Source organism: Onychostruthus taczanowskii, unplaced genomic scaffold, assembly GCF_017590055.1.
Source record: "Onychostruthus taczanowskii isolate IOZ18803 unplaced genomic scaffold, ASM1759005v1 scaffold2, whole genome shotgun sequence".
NCBI lineage: Eukaryota > Metazoa > Chordata > Aves > Passeriformes > Passeridae > Onychostruthus > Onychostruthus taczanowskii.
Genome location: NW_024499239.1, coordinates 5,603,825 through 5,618,894, shown reverse-complemented (window position 1 = coordinate 5,618,894; position 15,070 = coordinate 5,603,825). Strand labels below are relative to the sequence as shown.

General features: G+C 37.5%; 1 protein-coding gene across 1 annotated transcript in view; it reads right to left on the bottom strand.

Moving 5' to 3' along the window:
* GABRG1 (gamma-aminobutyric acid type A receptor subunit gamma1) overlaps nucleotides 1-15,070 on the bottom strand; it is a 51,187-nt gene that overhangs the window by 15,123 nt on the left and 20,994 nt on the right. Inside the window, exon 3 of the mRNA XM_041402828.1 lies at nucleotides 11,919-11,986. Within this exon, the coding sequence (XP_041258762.1) occupies nucleotides 11,919-11,986 (68 nt within the window). The remainder of the gene's footprint in view (nucleotides 1-11,918; nucleotides 11,987-15,070) is intronic.

Below are 15,070 nucleotides of genomic sequence, written 5' to 3'. Positions count from 1 at the left end.
GAAATGTATGAGAAGTGAAGAACATCTGAGTTTGAAGGTGCTACTCTTAGCAGCCACTTCACAGTAGCAATTATATAATTATATAATTTCTCTGGTTTGAGAAAAAATATTATCAGAGTCATTATAGTCAAATCCACCCAAGCAAGAACACACAGCTTGTCACAGAATACCAAGCACCCTATTAAGTTAGAATAAAAAAGGAAGATTATTTTGAACACAAAAAACAAGGGAATGGCCTCAGCGGACTCAGATGATTGTGTTCTTTTGCCTTTCAGTATTAAATATGCAAGTTTGTATCCTGTTAACTCCAAACAGCAGCACTGTGCCAGCTACTAAGCAGAAAATTATTTCTACCCCATATGAAACCAGCATGTAATAGAGGAGTTTTTTGGAAAACTTTTGGGGAAAACAAAAAAACCTACAAAAAAACCCCCAAGAACAATTCTTCATGATACATTTATAACTGTTCAAAAGTAAGCCAGTACACAATAACTTAACATCAGAAAATCAGTAACATCTTGTTTCCAAGCATCTTGCTGAATGCCAAATGAGATCCAAGTGCTAGCCTCTTGTAACATACCTGAAGAGACTTGTCCTCCATGTATAAGCTCACACTTCTGCACTCAGACATATCCTTCTCCCTCTCTCTCTGGAATCAGCCAACTACAGGCACAATCCTACCATGCATCCCACCTGAAAGACGTGGACTTGCAGCCTCATGTGGCAATTCCAGCAGCAGCAGCTCACCCTGCTCTTCAGCAGGGACCTGGAGACAGTGCTCTGATTTCACTCAAGAACATTTATTCCACTTCTACCATCTGCCTTGGTGACATTACTACCTACTTCTTCAGCATATCTATTTATCCTGTGCCTCCCTAAGACCTCTCTTTGAGGGTACATAACACATTCTGAGCTCGCACTTATTCTTCACAAAATGCATCTTACATGGGATCACATTTTTAGCCCAAAATATTTCCTACTTCCTTTTAAGAAGGGGAAATCTGTGTCTCTAAAATTTATTAAAAATTATATAGAATAATCATCATACTGTCTTTTCCAAGAGTACTTTATTTCTGAAACAAGATGAAAAAATTCCTTTTTTCAGAGATTGCATAAGCATGCACAACAGCAACAAGATTTATACAATATTCTTTTAGCACAACAAATCTTTCTAGACAACTATCTTGTTCTCCTTGTTTTCTTACAAAATTTAAAATTAACACTGCTATCACTTCTACTAGTCTTTCATTAAACTCACCATTTATTGCCACTGGGCAACCATAAAAATTGGTTCACTACCCTCTCTTTCAAATTAAACTAATGGCAAAATAGCCATGCAGAATAAAGTGTAATCCATCTATGGCTGTGTTAGTCACAGCCATAGCATAATTATTCATATTTAGCCTTACAGGGTTCAAGAACAATGGCACATATTGGCTCATATTTGGCATTTGATTAAATTGCTGAGTACTTTTTTTTCACAGCTGGCATGAAGTGCCCACCTGTCTAATTATTTACAGATAACTTCAATCCTCCTACATCTCTTTCTTCTCTAAAAGATCTTAGCAAACTCCAAAGGCTGGGAACAGTGTGACTAATCAGAGATTACCATTAAAGGGCCAGGCAGGACACAAACTGTGACTACTGACAGACAGATTCATAGCCTGAGTGGAAGTCATTTAATATATAAGAACAATTACTTCAAACAAAGCAGGAACAGCTACTGAAGGGGGATAAATAAAATCCTCAATATGTTTACTTGTCATGAACAGTTCAATTAAAGCCAGACTTCAAAACAGGTAGTGGATTGTTTTTTGGTTTTTTTTTACTGGAAAGCTGTAAAAGAAAGAGAGGCAGATATCATCTAATAAAATTGTTTCTCTTTATAAACTACATCACACAAATTCCAATATAATATCAATACGGATAGGAAAAATGTAGCAAAAAGAAAAAAAGAATTCTTGGATATTTTTCCTGACAGTCCAACAACTGATTTGATATTCCACAAAAAAAAAAAAAAAAAAAAAAAAAAAGTGGAGAAAGCAAGGAACAAGTAGCTAAATTGTTGGCTGGATTATGTTAAATGCAACACATTTTGTTTGTTGCATTTAACAGAAGAAAGTGGCCTAGTTCTGTTTTCTGAAACAGAAAATCAAGGAAGAGTCCCAAAACTAAACTCAGAACTACAAAAAAAAAATGTTGCGAACTACACACCTACAATGCAGGCAATGACCAGTGAATTTAATAGAAAAATAAATAAAAACACATTCCTGTCACATCATCTTTGCTCAGAAACCCAGTCCAGCTTTACTTCCAGATTCAACGTGTGAAGGGCACCTCAATGTTCCTGTAATGGCACATTCTGAAATCTTTTTCATATGTAGCCCCTCAAAGCAGTTCAACTAACAAGTTGACATGACTTTAGTCAGTTATTTTATCATTCTATTCTATTCTGCCTTCTAATTTCTTAAACTGGAATTCAATGTCAGTGATGAAGGGAATTTTTCAGAAAAAAAATTAAGAAAGGGAAACTAAAGAAAGCATTCCACCAGCCTATATGTTTTCACAATAACAGATATTATTTAATACCAAATACCAACTTAGTATTCTGACGAAAAGATTTTAGAAACAAAAAAAAGTCATAGACAAAACCAATAACCACATGCTTTCCTAAGAGGTAAGCAAAAAATAAAGCATCAAGCATTAGCTAATTTATCTTCATCTTCCCACAGTGATGCCAATAAACACTCGTAACCTTTGCCTTTTCCCTCACCCAAATTTCTTTGGACATCAGTAAAGGGCTATAAAGTAATTTATTAAAATACTTAACCTATCTTTGATATATAACCTCCATTAACAAAATGTTGAAAATGTGGCTACTCTGCCTGGTAGATTACTTTAGAAGCCCTTTAAAGAGTTCATTTTTTTCTGAGCTTCAGGGCCAATGATGGTTTCAGAACTTAAATCCCCATGGCTGAAACCAAAGCAGAAGTAAAATTTTTTGTTTAGTAAACACTTCAGTTTGGTCTCTAAAGCCATCTGAACTTAGTGACCTTAGGGTGAAACCTAATAGACCCAACAAACCACAGCGCCTCTGACACATACCTGTAATACCACATTAATGATGCTGCAGCCATGGAAGAGCTGAGGGCTGCAGGAAATGCAGTGAGCAGAAGTGCATAGTGTGTGCTTCCAGAGTTCTAATCAGTCAGATTGCTATAACTCTAGAGATAGTCACACCGGAGGATGCTATGAGAACATATGCACAGGATAAGTGGAAATATGGCAAATCATATCTACAGAAGGTGAGGGAGTACAGCAAGACCTACATAGTCACAATTCAGGAAAAAAATCTCACTCTTCACATCATAATTTTGCATCTGTGCTAATCTAGTCCTTATTTTGAACATGCAAATTGACAGATGCAAACAACAATATGAATAAAAGGCAAGACTTATTTCAATGTTTTGTAGATTATGAACTATCATTAAAATCTTGCCAATAGTGAAAAGATTAGCTAGAAAAGTAACTAAAGCACTTCAGCAAAATCTATGCTTTTATTTCATCAGCTTAGATTCTGGTCATTTGAAGAGAACATAAGGAGAGGATTATGTATATAGATTATATACATATTCTATATACATTCTCATGGCAAAAATTATATAGAAAGTTTTCATTTACTTTTCAATAGAAATTTGAATATTACAGACAGTAGCTCTCATGAACGACATTAAACCCTATAAAGGTAAGAGAAGAGAGCTCAGAACAAAACAAAACAAAAACCCACAACAATCAAAAAACCCAACCAAACAAAAAAAAAACCCACAAAAAAAGAAACAAACCAATCACCAAACATATGTAAATGGGTAACAGGAATAAATGGATTAAGGATTTGGCTGGAAGATTGTCAGTAGTGATTTATCTGCTCCATTGACTGCACTTTCTAAATTAAGTAGCTACATTTACCTCCCTGTAATTAAAGACACTCTAGCCAAAGATGGACTCACAGGCAATTTTAACAACAAAGCCTTACATTACTCAAGCACACACGGTTTTGTAGTTTCTCTTTGTAAGTAAAGGGAATCCTTCACCATTCAGTATGGTGCAACTGTTTTCAAAGCAAGACTAATTGCACACTTACTGTTTGATCTTTAATGTACGTGGTTTTCCTGCCATGGTCAAAAATCCCAACACTGATGGCAAACAGACTTATCTGTGGCTTGGTTTCTACTTTGCGACTCCTGTAAAATACATGGTCCCACATGAAATACAGTATACCTATTTGGTTTTCTGGCTGATGGGGCAGAAATCAGCTTCAAACACCAATCATCTGCTACACTATACAAGATATAGAATATATAAGAGCATGTACAGCCATCAAGAACTTCCTAAAAGGAGCCTCTACTTACTTACTTACTAGTCTTACTTGTCTCAGGAACATAACCTGTTGTGGGGTAAACCTCTACAACTGAGACAATACGGTTATTCAAAAATGCAACATCTCAATCAGTATTTACTGTATGCTTGTGATTGACACACTTCAATATAGCCCAAGAAAAAGTATTTTAAACGTGCATTGTCCATGGTGGTCTAAATAAGAACCCAGATGTGAAAGACTCAGTGAAATTTAAATCGGGCAAAACCAGAACAGAATGGAAGCCAAGATCAACAGGCAGTGAAGTTGCATTCACTTATCAGCAAAAGCATATTCCATTTCTTAATAGCTACTTGGTCAGTGCAGTCAGCCCTGCTGCCAAGGGAGCAAGGCAGCACTCTCTCCAGGGGTAGGGTTACTTTCTTGGTGAACAGCTTGGAGGTGCTGCTGCAGGACAAGGCTTCCGGAGCGCCCCCCTGTCAGCAAAGTGAACTTCCTGTAGCACGTGCGGTGAGGAGGAAAACCCAGCTATTGTTGCCTGGCTTTTAGAGAGAAGGAGGTTCTGTAGTGTCAGCACACATGCTGACAGCAGCCCTTGTAGGGGTGCTGTGGTTCAGGGCAAATTTGGGAGAGAACACCCAAAGGGGCTCGTTCCTCTAGAAAAGCAGATTTAATTGGCCCCTCCCTCAACTGGTTGGGGAAAAAATACCTCCTTGGAGAAAAGTAGAGAATACTGTTTATTAAACAATAAAACCTAAACAATATTAAACAATAAAACCTCTCTCTGCTCCAAAAGAGACGGCAAACTCAGAAAAGTGCCCTCCCTGGGCTGCTCAGCACACCCAGAATCTGATCAGCCCCCCCGGCGCGGGAAATGCCGCAGCCCAGGCCCGGCCTGGTGGGCCACAGGTGGAGCTGCCGGTGCTCAGGCCAGAGCAGGTTTAAACTGGTTCAAGAAAAAGGAAAACAACCACAGCCCATGGAATTTCTTTGCCTCAGCTAGCTAAAACTAACTAAAACAAAGGAGAGCCCTGTCCTGCTGTCTGTCCATCCACAGAAAACAACAGTCCAGGAGGAAGAATGTGGAGGAGTGAGTGCAGTGTCTGAAAACAAACTATGCGCTTCTTCTCTCTTCCCTACACTCTCTGGAACAAGTCTTAAAGGTGCAAAACTTATTATTCAGCATAAACAGAAGAGACAGTTGGGGATAAAAGCATCACACAGTCAACCCAGGACAAGGGGCCAGTGAACTACAGCAGCTTTCGCTGGCACACAGCCACAGAGGCGGCCACAAAAACCCCTGTGGTAAGAGCCACTTCTGAGGTCAGCACCTCAACAAGCTGGTACTAGCTACTGCAACAATCAAAGCACACCCTCTGCCTTTTCTCCAAAACCCAGCTCAAATCTAGGCCAGCAGAATTATTCACACAACTGGAATGCAGCACATGTGTCTGTATAGACAGACACATAAGGAATTAAAGAACAGGTGTGTAATGCTCTTCAAAATATTCATCTTTTAGCTGGCACAGAGGTAAGAGGTACAGATAAAAAATTAAATGGATCTTATCTTAGCTGTAGACATAAGGGACACAACACAGTTGAAGAAGACGAAGTATTTGGAGAGGATATTAGGGCACAGGAAGTAAGATAAACTACATCAGAGCAGAGAAGTAGTCTGTGCAGCTTTGGGGTGAAAAGAAAGAGTAAAGTGCTGTTTGGGTTAGCTTTAACACTAGTCAATATCTTTGTCTTCTCAATGAAGTGCTATGTAATACATTAACATTACTCTTAGTTTAGATAATCTCAGATCACAATTGAACTATGCAGGCACTCAATATAGCTTGTACAGCATACCTAACTTCTGCAAGGTGCTTGAATTTAACATAAAAGACAAGATTTGGAAAGCCAACAGGGGCATAATTACAGATAGCAGCTTTAGCACAACACAAGCTTAATTCTTTGTGATATTTTGTAACCTTCACAGAGGGGGGAAAATGGGAAATGAGCAAAAGGAAAAGTAAGTTTAAACAGAAACAAAATGAGAAACAATGAAGTGGCTTTGCACACATTTACAGGAAGTTTCTTTCAAGCATAAAGGGCAGCTTGGGAGAAACTGACATAAAAAGTTGAAAGTATGGGAGCAGAAACTAGCAAGATCTGAGGCAGAAAATGGCCTCTTGAGGAAAGAAAAAAACCCAACTAAAAATCACTGAGGACAGGTTTTGAAGTACCTTGAAAGTGAAAGAGAACAGTTTATGTGTGAAATCCAATGAAAGAGAAGACAAAAGAAGAACCTGAGCAAGAGATAAGTCAGTAGAAAATGTGGAAAATTCTACCTGTAGGACATTTCTAGATGGTATGAGTGGTTATTGCAACTGGAAAGGTTACAGAAATACGTTAGCATAACAGTGGGGATTTGGACAAGAGATGGGCTAAAAAATAAAGAAATATAAAATCCCTTTGTATTCAGAATTTGCAAGACTAAAACTGAGACTCTACTCCTGGTTCTAAGACTCATCACACCATAGAAAATTTTTAGATTTCAGTCCTCAATGGCATAAATTAATGATTATTCACAGCAACTGAGAGTGAATAAGAGGTGAAAATTTGAAAGCTTTAAAGCTGTGATTCAGCCATATTGAGCTAGCAAAAAAACTGTGAACACATATGAGTGACACAGGACAGAATTTAGACTCCTTAGGACAAAAGGAGACACAGAATAGCAAGCTATTGACAAAGAAAGGTGGCTAAATTTGTGCATGAAACTTCCAAGAAGGAACTGAGCACAGGAGAAGAAAAGGTGACCGTGGAAGACATACTGTGCAGAAGCAACAAAGGAAAAGCTTTAAGAAATACATTCACATCAATGCTTAAATAGATCAACTGTTATGAACACAAGAAACTAAGAGACTTTATCACGACACATTGACAGACTGACCACAAAAAAAAGGAAGCTTTTTCAGAATTGTTGTCTGACCCTATCCACGTCCACAGCTCAGCACTCCTGCCATTTCTTTAGCAAGTTACAGAATCACAGACTGGCCCTGTGCAACTACAGAGCACTTACGTCTGAAATCTCAGGAACTTCAGAGGCAGTTTGGTATTGCTCTGGCTGTGAATGCTATGAATCTGAGACAAAACAAACAGGATTTCCAAACAGTATGCTGGCACACTCTACTGAAAACAGGGGAGTGAATAAAAATAAACAGTAGTTGTAGTAGTTGTACCACTTCTACTACATTGATTATTATCATTACTGCAACCATGCCAGCTGTGGCTTAAGTGATGCAGTGGTACAATACGAAACCAGTATTTCCTAAAGCATGAACTAATCTAAGATTTAAGAACCAACACACATTTAAGAACCGGCACAAAAAAGACTGCGGCCTTACACAGCAATGCTATTATATGGCACATAGAAATTAGGCCATATTTTACAGCAAAGAGCATGGATTTTCCTAGTCACTTGTGTGGAAAATTCAGTACCTCTCCTGGCTTCCCATTTATTAATGGATAACTGGCAAACTGCAGCTGAAAACAGGAAAAATACTGAATGCTGTTTAGAATCGGGACTGAAAAGATGACTGTTCTCTGCTTTGGTTTCAGAAGGCTACAGCAATATTTGTCAGTACAGTACAGTACTGTAAATGTATTTTCTGTACAGTAACTGTTCAGTACATTACCTGTACAGTAACTGCATTTTCCCTCACTCCTCACCATTCCCTTCAAATTGATCACAGGAATTGGGACCAACTGCCAAAAAGGAACTGCTAGGCTGTCCCAGTATGAGCAGGATACTGCATGTATTTAGCCAATTCTCCCTGAACAAGACCATCTTAGAGGTATTTGAGGTTATTTTCCAATAGCAGTAATGAAATTTCAAGAACCAGATTAATCAATTAAAGCCAATCTTTTTGGGAAATAAAAAAAGAGAGAACAATCATTAAATTGTACTTGTGAAATATTACTCAATTTCTAGAGATGGTAACGTAAGAAATTTTCTGCTAGAAATATGCTACCAGAAATATTTGGTTTGACTTTTAAGTATATTCCATAAAAAAACCCACAATGCTCAAAGCTACTGAAAAAAATATTTACTCAGCTGCTGTACATGAACAGCATCCATCAATCTCAGTCATCTGAGTAAGCCAATTAACCATGATCACTAGCAGTGCTGACAGGCACCACAATGATTGGAATCTATCTTCCCTAGCTGAAATAAAAATGTACACTGGGGAAAAAAAAATATAATTCTAACTTATTTTAAAGAAGATACTGTACAATAAGAAACAGGTAATATTCAAAGACCCATTGGTACTTTTGTTCTGTCTTATGGACAAATTGATCACAGAATTCCTGCCATTTGAAAGAGAATTAAACCAATTTGCATGAAGTGCATATACTTAACTTTCCAAAAATTTCTGTTGCTTTCCCACTGAATCCACACAACCTTTAGGAAACCTCATAAATTCTCAAGTATGGGCCAAAGTGCATCCCTCATGATCTTCCTTTCATTCAGGAAGCTGCCAGTTTTTCCAGGAGCATGCTGTGGGAGATGGCGTCAAATATTTTGCTGAAGTCTAGATAGAACACAGCCTTTCCCTCATCTGCTAAGCTGGTCAGTTTGTCATAGGAGGAGATTTGGTTGATCAACCTGGACCTTACTTTCACAAGCCCATGTTGGCTGGACTTGATACCCTGGTAGTCCTGAATGTGCCATGTAATGGCACATAGCTGCATCTTACATGGTTGTTGCACAATACATAGCACAGATTAGCTCTAAAACACAGATTCAAAAATCTTTAGACTTAGTATTATAAGCCTAAATACTCTAGTGATCCAGACACTTGTTTGAAGTTTTTATTCAGGATGCAGATGCCTGAAGAGATCACAAGCTCTAGGAAAATGTGTCTTAATCATGGGGGGACTATAGAATTTAAAATGTTGTGTAGATCTTGCTAAATAGTAAAAGCCAAAATACAACAGCCTTCAAAAACAAACTCTAATGAATGCCACGCATAGACCTAATTTATGAAAGTGAAAGTTTATCAAACAGCAAAAGGAAAACAGACAATTACAAAAACAAATCTGTTTCTTCTCATAGTATGTGTTCTCTAAAGCTTTCAGACAAACATACTCCCAGATATGCTGCTTCAGCATCACTGTCAGAAAAAATACCCTCTAGGTCATGCCATATTGTATCCAAACTTGATAGTCAAAGGACATCATTTGCCAAGTAATCCAATGGGGATTGGAAATCCCAGAAAATGTATTCTCTTTGTTAAGTGATCAAATCAGGGGCTAAGGACAGCTCTTGAAATGGAAGCAAATTTTGGATTATTAGTTAAAAATCTCAAACAATACTGACTCCAGGGAAAGTGCCTTCCTAATGAAATCAACAGCTCACATTAAAGGAGCTTACAGGGTAAAATTTGTTATTATTTATTTTACTGAGACTGTTGTTTCCCAGAATAAAACCTTTTTTTTGGGAAACCTTAATAAAATTCTTTTCAAGTATATGGTTTTACTTATTTTTACAAGGGTTTGATCTCTGTACTGAGGTTAGCTGCTCATACAAGTCATGTTCTTGAAGTGCAAACCCAGTGAAAGCACTTGCCCTTTTATGAGGGCCACAGTAGTTTTAGACTGTAATTTAAATTGCTAAGCAGCTTTCTGTCAATTTTTAAAAAGCATAGAATAGTTTTTAAAGTTCTATGTCTTAGTAACATTTACCTTATTACCTTTTGGTGGCATGTTTCATTATATTTTTTCCTTTAAAGAGAAATCAGAAGGTTGGAGAGAAACATCCATTATTAACTATTAGGATCCCACTCTCTATTAAATAATATGCCTTTTCAGTAGAATGCCAGTCATTACCTTGCACTATAAGCTAGCAAGGCTGGATTTTACTAGCAGTATGGCAAGGACATCACCACCCAGGACTAGCACAGCACTAGCAGACGTGGCGAGACCCCTAAACAACTGACATGCAATAGTTCCATGGCTGATACTCCCAGGACCTGGGCTGAGTGAGAAGAAGGAAGCTGTGGGCACACGAGAGGTCATGGTGCATAGCTGAGCCATAGCTGGAAGGTTGCCCAGTGGCTGCAAAGACAAGAGGATGGAATGGGAGAAGGGGCAGGGTTGTTCTGCAAAGCCAGCCATGTGCTGGCTCTCTAAAACTAGAAAACTGAAGCTGTAAGCATAGCTCATGTTCAGTTCCAGTGTGTGCAATACCTACTGGCCACAGGGTGAAAAGTTTACCACTTGCTAGATCCTCCTTACACATCTTCCCAGTTTGCTTCCACAGTAAGTTCATTCGGAAGAGGATTAGACAGAGAGAAGCAAAAGACAAAACAAAGACACCACTTACACCGGACATGGAAGCTGGAAAATATTCCCCACTCGGTCACTCTTATGCTCTATCACAGATTTCATTACATGCAGTCCTGGCCTGAGACATGGACTTCCCTGTCACAGCCCCACGCAATTCCAACCCTAAGCTGCTTAGACCTTTATGCTAGAATGACCTGCCACAGACCTGCATCTTTTCCCACAGTATCTAAGTACCACTGGATTTTCTTGCTTGGCTTCCCGTCATTGAAAGTCGCTGTTCTCCACCCCCACATGATGACGTATGTCTAAACCAAAAGATCCCTAATAATTGAGAATTACTGCACTCTCTGGAAATTCTCAGAAGTCCTCTGCACTGGCATGCTCTAGCCTCTGAACAAAACTTTTCTCTGTCATGGAAATTCAATAGTGTCAGCAATTCTGTAGGGAGGAAGTAAAGGAGGTAAACTCAAAATCACCTGAGGGCATTAGTCCTGGGTAGAAGTCATACCAAAAGGCCTTTCTAAAGCCTCCACCATTTCATACAACACACAAACTAAGAGAACTAAGACAATACCACATCCCAAACTTCCTCATAAATGCTGTTAAGTACCAACACCATAAGTGTTGGTACTAAACAGATAGGTCAGATCCCAACAGGTGTACCACAAACTAAGTGAGATGTATTTCTTAACTTCTAGGAAACCAGTTGTGTATACACACACACACTGAAAAGACACAGAAGACTAAATGGAAAAAGAAGGACAAAAAAGTTAATCCAAATTTTGATTTTTATGAATTTGAACAAAAGCCAAACAAACAATAGCTCACTGAAAACAGTTTTGTTCAAATACTGTGTCAATTGTTATTTTTCTTAGGCTCTGAAGAGTAGCTCCAGGAAATCAAACCAGGCCAGAGATAAACCAGATATACACAAATATTGTGGAAATGTTCAACACAAACTAAAACAAGGACCTGATACAATGTACTCTATGCGACCTCACTTTTTTAAGAGAAAAACTATTTTTAAAATTACAACAATTTCAAACAGAGGGACTAAATGTATCTCTGCAGTAACTACAATCATATCCAACAGCATAAGAATATACAGTAAGAAATAAAGAAAAATTTGAATGACATTAGAATTACTTCATAATATTAACCCATAGCAACATGCAGATGATATTTTCTGTCAATAATCAGAACTTACCATATTGATTGGGTCAACTGGACCGATGCTGTTAACATAGACATCTGTTTCAATGACTGTAGTTCTCACTAAACAAAACAGTAACCATAATAATTACATATTTAATTAACTCTGTGCATTGTTAATGCAATTTAATTCACTTAACTAAAAACAGCATATCTGGTATTCTTTTATTAGATTCAGAATAATTAAATTTCTCATTTGTTCATTTTGTGAAGGATCATAGGTGACTTGGCTCTCTTATTTCATATGACTTTTTAGAATTATCAACTTGAACTTTTTAGTTCATCATGCAATCTCTGCCCATGCTATCTGATCAATGTAAGATAGATAACAAAGGTGAAGAAAGGAAAAACAAATAAAACAGAAAACCTCCAAAACTCTCTTCCAATATAAAAATACAGTCCTAAAAAGAAAACAAATTTGGAATATTTTTTTCATACAACAAACCATGACAAATGGTTTGTTGTATGAAAAATACAACATGATGCAATGGGACAAATATGTTTATCAGCTGCAAGGAATCAATATGAAGTGCTTTCTATCAATTTCTGCTGAGAATATGTAACAGATAAAAAATAACTTTTCACCACAGGTTTCTTCAAGTCATAAAGCTATAGCACACCTAGTGATTACTAATGCTCTTTCATCAGCTTGATTAATACCCTGGTTAAAAAACCAAATTGAAAGCTCATCAATTTAAGTTATTTAAAAGGTAAACATTACCAAACTTATTTTTCTTTAAATATGGGAAAACACTCACTGTGCAGACAAACAATCAAAAACTTTAAAAAATATGTTCCATTACAGAATATACTCTCTACTCTGTGCATTTTCAGAAGGACCCAAAGTCTAAGAGTGTCCATAAAATGCACACCTGAAGTACAGGAGGCTCTGACAGTTCATTTTTTTCCTTCTAATGGATTTATACAGAAAAAAAGGGCACAAATGAAAGAGGAGAGGATGCATTTTTATTTCGTCATTCTACCAATCATCTTCCTTCTAGTTTGTGCTGGAGAACCAGATTGTGGACACAAGAGAATATGTGTCCTTGTACCCAATGGAATAAAGAGGGATAATAATAATAGAGCTCTGCTGGTCCTTTTATGGTATGACACAATAAAATAAGCACGTCTTTCAAGCTGCAGATAAAAAAAGTGGGAAGGTGCAAACAAAAAGGCATTTTGATTTCATAGGAGAGGGACCCTAGGTCATCAGATTTAATTTTTTTATACAGCAAAACTTCAGAGACTGCCAAGGGTTTAACAACAAACCAAACTTCAGAAAATTTAACAGACATACAGAAAGCAAGACTGTAACATTGACATCCTTGCCAACTACAATGACTTGCAAGATGCATTTCCTAAATATCCAAATATACTTTTTCCCTGCCAAGCTCACTTGGGAGGAAACTTGCCCTGATTCCAAGTCTGGTTAATGGTGTGAACATAAGCCTGACAGAAATACAGACTAGTGAGGCTGCACAAAGGATTTTCTGTATGACCACAGAGCACAGAGTCACTTGATCACCATACTTTCCCCAGCATGCTTCAGAGAAAGTTTAAACAGATTCTGGAAACCAATTTATTTCCTGGAGGAAAAAAAATAAGTACTTCCTGCAATGATACTTATGGGTCCCTTCCAACTCAAAATATTCTGTAATTCTGTTATTCATTGATTCTGAGCTGCAAATGTTTCCAACTTCTGCAGAGCTCATAAAGGAAGGGGGACAGCACGAGAACTCATACACACAGACTGAAATATCAGAGTAAGAAAAAAGTTTATCATGTGTAACATAATCATTTTGACATATATCACATTCTGCAAACAGATATCCTCTTCCTTTAATTTGCAATCCTATTTATTTTTATAACAGCAGCTCCACTGCTAGACCAGAACACAAGAAGGTGGATCAAAGTATATCTTGCCTTATTCCTCAAGTAATGTTGAATACTTCCTTGAAATACAACTCACAGGATTCTTTCCCCTCCACCTCCTTTTCTTTCCCTCTCAATTCCAGTTATACTGAAGGAGCTAAATACCCTGCAGATACAGCCACTCCCTTTCCAACAGTCTTTGTGTCATCTGCCAGCTTTACTACAAAAATTAATTGCTAAAATAATTCAAAATATCATTATTTTCGATCAAAAACTTCCTATGAGACCACACTATAGATATCCCAGCCACTGGCATCCTTTATTTACAACTAAATAACTGTCAGTGACACAGTTTTTAATGGGGGCTGTGTCAATTTTAAGAAATTCCAACTTGCATCATGCAGTACTTCATCTGCCACAAGGGCTTTCCTGTAGTGAGCCACTCAGTTAATTTTGCCTTTTCCATACTGCTCTGAGTAAGATTATAAGAAGTATTAAGAGCCAGTGAACAGTTTAAAAATCTGCCTCTGTTGAAATTATTTTAGTTGACATAAATGATCCAGAGAGAGAAACTCAATTCAAGAGGACGGGAAGAAGCTTATTTTGTTACCTTAGTTCTTCTATATGGTACAGAGAAAGGAACTTCTGAATTAGAAGGATTAATTAATACTTCTCATGTTCTTGAGCTAGAAGTGATAATAGCTCATGAAAATGACAAACACTGGAGGAAAATACCTTCTTGATACTTTGAGAAGAACAAATTGAGAAGATTTTCCGACCCTGACGGCTTTCTATTTTACTTTAAAACTTGCTATCAGCCCTGAAAACACAAGTAGGAAGAAGGCTATTTAACACGTCCTGCATGAAGTGCAGAGCAGCAGTGTTCTAAACAAGAGTAGAAAGGGCTTGAACACTTTAAATATTTAAACTGAAAGACAGTATGAGGCAGGCTAGAGTAAAGCAAGAAGGTGAGAGGACAACAGAGTGCATACTCAAGAGGAAGGGGGAGACAGAGAAACAAGAGCACAAAGGAACAGCTGACCACAAGGTCAGCTTCTAATGTAGCTGAAGGACACAGGGAACCTGTTTGGTAAGCCCAATATAGAGAGGTATACTCACTTTTTTATTTCCCTCTTTTACTTTTTTTTTTTTTTTTGCTAGACTAAACTTCTTCTGGTTTTAAAAATTTTGAAAAATGTTTATTCCTGATAAGAAAAATCATAGCAATAAAAATCTATCTCAATCATTGAAAAATTATTTTAGTAATTGCCCCTG